The sequence below is a fragment of the Plecotus auritus genome (genome assembly GCF_963455305.1).
Source record: "Plecotus auritus genome assembly, chromosome: 1".
In the NCBI taxonomy this organism is placed as follows: Eukaryota; Metazoa; Chordata; class Mammalia; order Chiroptera; family Vespertilionidae; genus Plecotus; species Plecotus auritus.
The window spans coordinates 15,151,276-15,162,996 of record NC_137770.1 but is presented as its reverse complement, the minus strand read 5'-3'; the positions used below and the strand labels follow the sequence as shown (position 1 = coordinate 15,162,996).

At 42.0% G+C, this 11,721-nt stretch overlaps 1 protein-coding gene across 9 annotated transcripts in view; it reads left to right on the top strand.

Moving 5' to 3' along the window:
• The first annotated feature begins 4,640 nt into the window (after positions 1-4,640).
• Positions 4,641-11,721, top strand: part of ZC3H14 (zinc finger CCCH-type containing 14) — a 44,363-nt gene continuing 37,282 nt past the window's right edge. For 6 of the 9 annotated variants that reach the window (XM_080684507.1, XM_080684506.1, XM_080684505.1 and 3 more), the window contains exons 1-3: positions 4,652-4,835; positions 5,350-5,392; positions 10,943-11,057. In XM_080684507.1, the coding sequence (XP_080540633.1) occupies positions 4,800-4,835; positions 5,350-5,392; positions 10,943-11,057 (194 nt within the window). In that variant the 5' untranslated portion in view covers positions 4,652-4,799. Of the gene's footprint in view, positions 4,836-5,349; positions 5,393-10,942; positions 11,058-11,721 lie in introns of all 9 variants that reach the window. The other 3 variants (XM_080684509.1, XM_080684510.1, XM_080684508.1) reach the window with 3 other exon arrangements.

Sequence of the window (11,721 nt, the reverse complement as noted above, 5' to 3'; positions counted from 1 at the left end):
ACCTGCCCCTCCCAGGCCTTCACCACACTATTGTCTGTGTCCTGGCTATGCATATATGCATATAAATTCCCAAATTAATTCTCCCCCACCCCTGCCCGGAGCCTTCCCTCTGAGATTCTTCTAATCCATGCTTCTATGTCTCTGGATCTATTTTGTTTACCAGTTTATTTTGAATACATTTTAATGAAAATAATCTCTATTCTTTTAACACGTTCTTTCAATATTATCTAAATATTGGCTAAGAATTTTGTACCCAGGCATGGAAAAACATGTGTTTTTTGTTCTTAGTTCTGAAATGGGGGATAAACAAATAGAAACAATGTACCTGTCTTTTTTTTTAATTGATTTTACTTATTTTTTATGTTGATTTATTTTTTAAATAAATCTTTATTGTTCAGATTATTACAGATGTTCCTCTTTTTCCCCCCATAGCTTCTCTCCACCTGATTCCCCCCCACCACATGACCTTACCCCCCCGCCACTGTCCTCATCCATAGTGTAAGATTTTTGTCCAGTCTCTTCCCACAGCCCCTACGCCCCCTTCCCCCCGAGAATTGTCAGTCCACTCCCTTTCTCTGCCCCTGATTCTATTATATTCACCAGTTTATTCTGTTCATCAGATTTTTTATTGACTTGATTTTTAGATTCACTTGTTGATAGATACATATTTGTTGTCACTTTGTTGTTCATAATTTTTATCTTTACCTTTTTCTTCTTCTTCCTCTTCTTAAAGAATACCTTCAGCATTTCATATAATCCTGGTTTGGTGATGATGAACTCCTTTAGCTTTTTCTTATCTGTGAAGCTCTTTATCTGACCTTCAATTCTAAATGATAGCTTTGCTGGGTAGAGTAATCTTGGTTGTAGTTTCTTTTTTTTAAATTTTTTAAAAATATATTTTATTGAATTTTACAGAGAGGAAGGCAGAGGGATAGAGAGTTAGAAACATTGATGGGAGAGAAACATCAATCAGCTGCCTCCTGCACACCCCCCACTGGGGATGTGCCCGCAACCAAGGTACATGCCCTTGACCGGAATCGAACCTGGGACCCTTCAGTCCTCAGGCCGACGTTCTATCCACTGAGCCAAACCAGTCAGGGCTTGGTTGTAGGTTCTTGCTGTTCATCACTTTGACTATTTCTTGCCACTCCCTTCTGGTCTGCATAGTTTCTGTTGAGAAATAAGCTGACAATCGTATGGGTACTCCATTGTAGGTAACTCTAACTGTTTTTCCCTTGCTGCTTTTAATATTCTCCTTTGTCTTTTGCCCTTACATTTTAATTATGATGTGTCTTGGTGTGGTCCTCTTTGGATTCCTCTTGTTTGGGGTTCTCTGCGCTTCTTAGACTTGTAAGTCTATTTCTTTCACCAGGTAAGGAAAGTTTTCTGTCATTATTTCTTCTAATAGGTTTTCAATATTTTGCTCTCTCTCCTCTTCTGGCACCCCCATAATTCGGATGTTGGTACACTTAAAGTTGTCCCAGAGGCTCCTTACACTATCTTCATATTTTTGGATTCTTTTTTCTTTTTGTTTTTCTGGTTGGGTGTTTTTTGCTTCCTCATATTTCAAATCTTTGGTTTGATTCTTGGGGACCTTTGGTCTACTGTTGAATTTCTGTATATTCTCTATTTCAGACAGTGTATGCTTAATTTCTGACTGGTCCTTTTCCATTTTTTTGGCATTCTCATTAAGATCCTTGGAGGTCTCACTAAGTTTCTTGGCGGTTTCTAGAAGATTCTTGAGTAACCTTATAACTGGTTTTGAACTCTTTATCCAGTAGTTTGCTTTCCTCCATTTCTTTCATTCGTGATATGTTTCTTTGTCTCCGCATTTTGGCTGCTTCCCTGTGTTGATGGAGTGGCTCTGTGTGGTAGGTGACCTATAGGGCCCAGTGGCTCAGCCTCCCCAATCACCTGAGGTGGACACTCTTGGTGCACCCCTTTGTGGGCTGGGTACACAGTCTTGTTGTAGTTAAGCCTTGATTGCTGTTGGTACACTGGGAGGAATTGACATCCAGGCCAATTGGCTGTGAGGACCGGCTGTGTCTATAATGGAAGAACTGCTGTGCTGGAGACACCCTTATGGGGCAGGACTTGCTTCAGTGGGGCTTTGGTGCTCACTGAGTCTGCCTCTTGAGTGTGTCACTTATGGATGTGAGGAGTTGAAATCTGGTGTCATCTCACACTGACCCCTAGGGACAGTGGCTCCTGGATCTCCAAGGAGGTGCAAGTCAGCTACTGTGTGAGGCCACCCAGCAGGAGCTATGGCGAGATCTGCAGATTTCTCCTCTTTGCTTGGGGTTTGGAAGTTTTGGAGCTGTCTGACCCAGCTGCAGTTTGTTAGGTTAAGCTGCGAAAGGGCAGGCCATTCATAAGCAAAAGCTGCTGTGCACAGTTTGGGTGAGTTTGTAAATTGTGTGGGGCGGGGTCTTGGGGAATCACCAGGGCGTGGCAAACAGCAGTGGTTGCCAGTCAGCTGTCTCTGTGTCTCCGCGTTTCTGCGTCCCATGCCCCAGCGCAGTAAACAATGACTCTGCAAGAAAGCCACCCTCACTTTCCGACCTGATGCCAGACAGTCCAGTTTCTCCCAGTAGGACTTTGGGTACCCAGAGTCTCGCCGGAAACTGGAGTTCAGAGCAGTCGGGAGCTTGTATCTCCCTTCCAATTAGAAAAAATAGCACACCCAGTTGCCAGCCCAATTTGCGAGCCTCCGTACCTCTGCTTTTCCGCGCCTCTGCACCTCCTATCCGGTCTCAATGTACTTTTTTTCTTTCCTTCTAGTTGTAGAACTTCTACTCAGCCAGCTTTCCTGTGGTTCTGGGTGATAGTTGTTTTGTCTTTTAGTTGTAGTTTTGGTGTGGTTGTGAGAGGCAGCACGTACAGGTGTATACCTTATGCCGCCATCTTGGTTTTCTTTAAATTGATTTTAGAGAGAGAGAAAAGGAAAGGGATAGAAACATCGATGAGAGAGAAACATCGATTGGCTGCAGGCATGTGCGGAGTAGAACTGGTGACCTCTTGGTTCATGGGTCAACACTCAACCTCTGAGCAGCACTGGTTGGGCTGTACTGTCTTTTGGATTGTGTCATGAATGTAGTCTTGCTCATCTTTGTGCTCGGTCTTCTAGCACAGTATCTGGCTCAGGGCAGGCATTTAATTTTTAATCAACAAACATAGTGCTGCTATGAGTCAAGCACCGTTTGAAATGTTTCTAAAATATTAACATTTCATCCTTATAATAACCGTAACGAAGGAGAAACCGGTGTCATACTTATGTCATAGGTGAATAAACTGAGGCACAGAGAAATAAACAACATGCCTAAGGCCTCACAGGGAGTAGGGGAGCTGGGATTCTACCTAGACAGCCTGGCTCTGGTGTGTCCCTGTTCTCAGTGACTCTGCTCTACTGCCTCTCATCAATGTTGAATGAAGACATGATCACTGAATTTATCCATAAGGAATGCTCTCATAACATAGTCATTAATTTCTTTTATCCTATAATATTCAATAAATGCTTACTATGTGTTTAGCAATCTAAAAGACACTTTGGAGAAATACAGACCTACAAGGAATTTATAATTTTGGTAGAGAGGACACACCCACAAATAAAATAAACATTACCGAGTATATTTTGTCCTAGTAGCAGCTCCCAAATAGATGTTAATAAAAAGGTATATGAGCCCTAACTGGTTTGGCTCAGTGGATAGAGCGTCGGCCTGCGGACTGAAGGGTCCCAGGTTCGATTCCGGTCAAGGGCATGTACCTGGGTTGCGGGCACATCCCCAGTAGGAGGTGTGCAGGAGGCAGCTGATCGATGTCTCTCTCTCATCGATGTTTCTAACTTTCTATCCCTCTCTCTTCCTCTCTGTAAAAAATCAATAAAAATATATTTAAAAAAAAAAAAGGTATATGAGATGAAGGGCCACATGGCAGACAGACCCCAGGTGGCCTCAGGATTTCTACTCCTGCTGTTCACACCCCGTATAATCAATCCCCTCCCTTGAGTGTGGGCAGCACCTGTGACTTGGTTGTAGCTACCCTTTACTCCACTCAGGGTAGTTGTGGAGTCAAAGGACTATGTTGGATGTTCTAGCCCTGTTGCACTGGATATTCCATTTTCCCTCCAAGTGTAATTATAATGCAACTGCTAGGAGGCAGTACCTACTTCACAGGTAAAAAACCAGGACTCAAGAGTTTAGTTATCTATTGGGGGACCACTTTATAAAGCATATGATTGTTTAACCACTATTCTGTATATCTGAAATATCTGGAACTAATACAAAATAATATTGACTGTAAACTGTAATTGAAAAAAATGTTTTAAAGTTTAAATATCTAAACCAATATCATACTACCAGTAAGTGAAGGCTGGATTCGAATTCGGATATCACATCCAAGCCAGAGATTTTCTCGCTGCATATTTAACTCATACGTATTTTCCAGAGGAGAGTAAAATTAATAACTAGGGGCGAGAACAGGGATGAACAATCAGCCAGCTCTGCAGGTGCCTAAAGAGGAAGTGAATTCCAGGCCATGCCCAAGCCCCTGCTCTCCCTGCCTCCAGCAGAGGGCGCAAGAGCGCAGGTTCGGTGGGCCCAGGTGTGCGCAGGCGCATACGCAGGCGCAGGCGCGCTCCACCCGGCTCGCTCCGGGCGCTGGGACGGTGTGGGCGGGTCACGCAGACCGCGCAGCCCAAAGCGGCGGTGGCTGTGGCCCCGGGGTTGCGTGCTGGAGCGGGCTCCGGGCTCTGGCTAAGCGAAGCGCCACGCAGTGCTGAGCTCGCCGCCCGCCGCGGAGCCATGGAGATTGGCACCGAGATCAGCCGCAAGATCCGGGTGAGGCCCGCGGGGGTCGGGGGCGGGAAGCCGGGCCTCGGCGGGCGCGCGGTTGTCAGGAGTAACGGGGTGGTGGGCCCGGCCTGGACGCTGCGGCCTGGTCGCCGGCTAGCGGTGCCCCCTTGGGCCTGGGGGCTGACTTGGCCTCGGGAGTGCGGCGGCGGGCAAACGTGCCGCGGCTGAAAAAGTAGCTGCGGGGAAGCGGAAGGAGGCGTAGGTGGCCGGTGCGAGCCGTGCTCCGCCGCACTGGGAGCCTCTCTCGGATGGTTGCTGGAGGGATCGCGGGAAGGGGGAGGGGACGGAGAAGGGGGTCGGGAGAACGTGGGAGGCGGCCACGGTAGGGGGTCGGGGGCCCCGGCGCCTCCCGCCTCCCGCCTCCCCCCTCCCCCCTCTCCCAGGCGCCCAGGAGGGCTCGAGGTGCGTGCACCCGCACAGTTGCGTCTGCGTTGCAAGTCGGTTTTCCTTAGGGCTGCCTTTCTCTCACGTACGTTTGTCTTTTTTTCCCTTCTCTCAGAGTGCCATTAAGGGGAAATTGCAAGAATTAGGAGCTTATGTTGGTAAGTTATGTTTCTTTTGTTAGCCTATCAAATCTGACAATCCCTGGTTACTTCTTTTCCTTACCGTTTTACTTTTAATTGAAAGCTCTATATGCAACCTTGTATGTGTGTGTGTTTTAACCCTCTTCTGTGGTGTTTTGAAATTGTTTAGCTTCCTCTGTTGAGGCATTGCCGTATTTTTATTGTTTTTCCTATTTTGTTTGCTTTTCTTGATCTTCATTTTTCACAATTATTTTGCATTTGGGATGTTTGATGCTTTTTGGCATTTGCCTCTGCCATGCATGGTTCAGTGAGTTTTATTTTCAGGTCTCTTATTATTTTTTTTTTCCTGTTCCTCTCGCTTTTACCTCCTAACAGCAATGTATCCTCTTTGTTCTTTTGTGATTTTTATAATTTGAGCATTTACTTTGGGCCAGGCACTGTGCTTAACCTCTATGTATATGCATTAGGTCATGGTAATCCTCAGGAGGACACTGGAAGGTAAGTGGTAATATCCCCAACTGTACAAGCAGGGAAATTGAGGCTTTGAGTGCTTACTAGAGCATGATTGAGATTTGTTTGGCTGCAAAGCTGGTGCCTCCTATACAAATAATAGCTATCACTTGTGAAAGTGGTTCTCAAGGTGTGGAAGACTCCAAGGGTGTCTGAAGTCAAAATTGTTTTTATATTAATAGTGACATTTGGATTGTGCAAAAGCAATAGTGGGTAAAACTTGTGATACTTGACCCTGAATAGAGAAATCAAGGTCTCACACCAAACTTTAGGGGAAAGCATCATATTCTTTACTTGCAGTTCTCTACTTGCAATTTTTAAAAAAGCCCTTTTTAATTAAGAATGTAATTGCCCTAACTGGTTTGGCTCAGTGGGTAGAGAGTTGGCCTGCGGACTAAAGGGTCCCAGGTTCGATTCCAGTCAAGGGCATGTACCTTGGTTGCGGGCACATCCCCAGTAGGGGGTGTGCAGGAGGCAGCTGATAAATGTTTCTCTCTTATCGATGTTTCTGACTCTATCCCTCTCCCTTCCTCTCTGTAAAAAAATCAATAAAATATTTTTTTAAAAAAAGAATGTAATTGATGAAGCAGTAAAAATATATTTTTAAAATCCTGGCCCTTGATTACATTATTTAATATGCAGTGAGGAAGAAGGAAATACCTATATGCTTATAAAGTACTGTACAAACGTATAAAGTATTTCTGGTGTACACTGAAGCATGATGGGTTGTCTTTTAAGAAAAAGGATTTGTGTAATTGAGTTGAGAACTGAACTAGCCACCTTTTTCATGGAACATCATTTTTAAATTATAAGGACTGACAAGCTAGTTACATACACTTGGGTAGTTGCCAGACATTTTCTTGAAAGTGAGCAGAGGAAAAGAACTGATAGATATTGCTGCCAATGACAAAACAAAAGTTGGTTTGGGGGGCGGGGCAGGGCATGCAGGAGGCAGCGGGTTGATGTTCTCTCTCCTCATTGATGTTTCTATCTCTTTGTCCCTCTTCCTCTCTGAAAATCAGTAAAAATATTTTTTTAAAAAAGCTAGGGTGGATTAATGGATTTTCATATAACAATACAAAAAAAAAGGTTATTGATACAGTTTTTGTTCCTATATTGCTACTAACCCTTAAGAAACTATCACTTGTTGAATTTTGGTGTAGTATCACAAAATAATCACATTATCTGCAAAGGCTATTAAAATACCTGTTTTTCAAACTACACATGTGAAAGACCAAATTTTCTTCACATTCTTCAATTATAACAACATTACAACAGGTGAAATGCAGAAACAGAAATTAGAATCCAGCTGTCTTTTAAGCCATATGTTAAAGAGAGTAATAAAAATATAACTTATTTTATATTTTTGTACTAATTTTTTTGTTTTGGAATTTTTAAAAATAAAAATATCTGTTAATGTAAGTGGATTTATTGTTAACATTAGATAGGTCTATTATTTTAAATGAATTAATGCTGCTTAAAATTTTCAATTTTAATTTCTAGTATAGTAAATATCAGTAGATATACTCACATAAATGAAACCTCTTTTGGGCTCATCAGTAGTTTTTAAGAGTGTAAAGGGGGCCTGAGACCAGATAGTTGGAGGATTGCTAATTTACTACATGCTGGGCACATTTCATAAATTACCTGTTGTTGGGACTTGAACAGATAAGAAAATGAGGCTTAAAGGTTAAAGATGAAGCTGAGCCAGGATTTATTTATTTATTTTATTCATTCATCACTTGATGGATGCCAGTTATATGCCAGGAACATGTTTTGGGTTAAAAGGAATACCACAAAAAATGTACCTTGAGAACTTTTTTTAAAATTAAATATATTGATTGTGGAGAGAGAGGGAGAGCGAGCAAGAGAGAGAAGGAAACATTGAGCCATTGTTCTACTCACCTATGCATTCATTGGTAGTTCTTGTATGTGCCCTGACCTGTGATCAAACCTGAAAGCTTGGTGTATTGGATGACGCTCTAACCAACTAGCTCCCCAGCTACCCATCCAGGGCCTGAGAACTTTCTTAATTCTAGCATATGAAAGCACAGGCATGTTAATTCAGTCTTATTGGTGATTCCTATCATTTATGAAAAGTCTCTAACTAAGAATTTTGAGCATATTAAAAACCTCACAAACTTGGGCAAAGTTCAGTATGAAATGTAATTGTAATAAAAATACCATATATTTTATTTATAGCTTTCAAAATGTAATAATAATAAAAACATAATATGCTAATTAGACTGGACAGCTGAACGACTGAAGCCACAGTGCTGGGGGCCAAGGCAGAGGCGGTTAGGGGTGATGAGGCAGGCAGGCGAGCAGTTAGGGGCGTTGAGGCAGGCAGGCAGAATGGTTAGGGGCGATGAGGCAGGCAGGTGAGCAGTTAGGGGCGATGAGGCTGGCAGGTGAGTGATTAGGAGCCGGTGGTCCCGGATTGCGTGAGGGATGTCCGATTTCTGGTTTAGGCCCAATTCCACGGTGGGACCCGTATTGCGAGAGGCTGTAGGCTGGGCTGAAGTGCCCCCCCCCCCCCCCGCACGAATTTCATGCACTGGGCCTCTAGTGTATTTATATAGCTCCATTTCTTTTAAACATGGTGGAATGGGATGGCAGGTAGTATTACTCTTTTTACAAATAAAGAAATGGAGTCTTGACTTCATAATAGGAACTTGGTGAGCTAATAAACAGATAGTAGTTACTCCTGATGCTTTACTACAACTCCACTGAAATAAATCTGTCTTGGCAATTAACATAATACAGCTTCTCAATTTGTTTCTGCTTGACGGGAAGTTTCTTTGAGGATATAGACTTCATATTTGTTTTGTCTCAGTGGCCTACCGAGAACCTGATTTTTTCATAAGTGTTGATGAAGTGGGTAAACCATGAGGTTCTATTTGAGATAAAAGTGCATTATTTGTTTACAATTAGCTACCACATTATTTGTGCATCATTATCCTTCTGAAATGGGTGACTTTAGAATCTTTCTTTGTGCTAGAGAAAGTTCTTAAAACCTCTCAGGTTATTGAAACGATCCTTTAATAAATATTTGACAGAATAGTCATGGGGGTGTCACACACATCTTAGGGAATATAGTCAATATTATGATAACTATGGTGTCAGATGGGTACTAAATTTATTGGAGTGATCACTCATAAGTTATATAAATGTCTAATCATGGGGTTGTAAATGGGCAATTACCATTTAAAAATAAAAAGTACTTTAAAAAATAAACATTTGACTACCTATTTTCAAGACATTGGGCAGGATGCAAAGGTGAACAGCCCTTTTGGTTAAGAATGATAAGGTCTCCTTTGTTTAAAATGGAGCACTTCAGTGAGATCACAACTATAATTTAGAACAGTATTTCATTCACATTTTAAAGATATGAGCTTACAGAAACCTTCAGAATTTTTAGTTTTTTATTCAGTATGTAGATTTCAAATGAACTTGTGACATTCTGTAAAAAATGAACACATTAATTTTTCATGAGATTCTTATTTTACATTTGTATCTAAGAAAACTATAAATATCTAATACAGGTGTCCTCAAACTATGGCCCACGGGCCACATGCGGCCCGCCGAGGACATTTATCCGGCCTGCCGGGTGCCGCTGCCTGTCCTGCTTAGCAGCCGACTCGTCCCGGGCCCGCAGTGCGCATAGGAATTTGTTCATAGTTGTTTTTTTTTAAACTATAGTCCGGCCCTCCAACGGTCTGAGGGACAGTGAACTGGCCCCCTGTTTAAAAAGTTTGAGGACTCCTGATCTAATAGTTATGTTGAGATATAGTTGCTATACATTAAACTGAGCATATGTACAGTTGGGTAAGTCATAGCCTATGTGCACCATAATCAAGCGAATGAGCATATCCATCACTCCCGAAAGTTCTTGGGGCAGCTCTGTATCCCTCCCTCCACATTTCCCTGCTCACACCCTGTACTCTCCCAGGCAACTATTGATTACATTTCTATAAAATTTTAGAAAACGTAATGTCATTGTGACAGAAAGCAGTCTACTCGTTTTCATCACCGACATGAGGGAGAGAAACAAACTGCCAAAGCATCCAGTTTCTTTACCTTTCCTGGGTTACCAGTGGCAGCACATAGTAGGTACACTGTATAAATAAGCTACCAGGGTTATGTACTAAAATTTTGAGAAAGCAGTGGGGGCTTTTTGTTACTCTACAAAGAAAATAACAAATGACTGGCTTCTTGTCCTTGTATCTCCTCAGAATGTATGATTCCAACAAACCTGATTTCGCTCCATTTGTAGATTGGGTTTTCTCAATATAGTTGTGCTTTTCTTGAACTGGATTTTTTATATTTCTCCTTTTAACAAATGTCTGATAGCACTTCTGAAAGGAACCTTTCTGCCTACATAGAAATATTATGAGTATTTAAGGTATTAAATAATTTTTTTTTGGTAGGGATTAGAGTTCCTGATGAATGACTTGCTTCCGTACCTTCTCATTATGGTGGTTTTTGTTTTTGTTGATTTTGGTTCTTGATCTCACCCTAATAAGCACTGTGTAGGAGGGTATTAGTATAAAACAATGAGTTGAAATTATTTAATCTTAAGATGGAATTTTAAAATGATACAGGGTTTTTTGGTGGTTTTAGTTTATTTGATGTTGCTGCATGGTTGTTACCCTGAGTAATTGAAACCTGACTTTACTAAGGATAAAGGTGTTCTCTTGAGAAATGAATGTCATTTTGAAACAGACACTAAACAAAACTCAGTTTGGTGGATGTCCATATGCTTTCTGGAAACTTCTCTGAAATTAGCATTTTCAAAACGATGATGGATATGTATGTACTCTCAAGTTTGTAATTTAAAATATCTAGTTTTGTAAGTATTCATTATTCCAAATCCCATCCTTCTAGTAATTGAAATACCTATAGAATAAAGAGAAAAAAAGCTATACCTTTTTTTAAACATAATTCCTGTAGAGTTGAAATATTAATTCTTAGAGCTACATCTGTATTTTCAAGCACGTCAACTTTAAATAGAGGGAAACATAAAAAAAGTTTTTATATACTTTTCCTTTTAAATAGATGAAGAACTTCCTGATTACATTATGGTGATGGTGGCCAACAAGAAAAGTCAGGACCAAATGACAGAGGACCTGTCCCTGTTTCTAGGGAACAACACAATTCGATTCACCGTATGGTATGTTTCTGAATATTTACCCCTTAGACCAAAGTTTGGTACAAGTCAGAGTAGGAATTCTCTCTGAAAAGAGGCTCCTGACAGAGTCAGGTTCAGTGTGGAGAGGCAGGTGGTGAGCAATGAGCACAGCCTCCGGAGCCAGACTGCCAAGGTTGAATCCTGATCTGCCTCTTGCCTTGGTTTCTCCCTTTGTAAACTGTGAATAGTACGTCACCTTTACAGGGTCCTCGTGAGAGGGTTACGTGAGCTAACACATGTGATGTGCTCACGGCTGTGTCCGGCCGGTAGCTAGTACTTAGTATACGTTAACTGTAGTTACTGTGTTTCTCTGGAGACTGTCTACCTCTTATCATTCCTTTCATCTGGCCTAAACCAGCTGCAGGTGTTCTTTTGGACTGGGTGACTTCCTAAATTGCTTTCTCTGAGTTAATTCCGAGGGGGCAAGGATTTTGACAGAATTTCAAATTAATTTTTTAAAAGTTTAGAACTTTGCCCTAACCGGTTTGGCTCAGTGGATAGAGCGTCGGCCTGCGGACTGAAGGGTCCCAGGTTCGATTCCGGTCAAGGGCATGTACCTTGGTTGCGGGCACATCCCCAGTAGGGGGGTGTAGCAAGAGGCAGCTGATCGATGTTTCTCTCTCATCGATGTTTCTAACTCTCTATC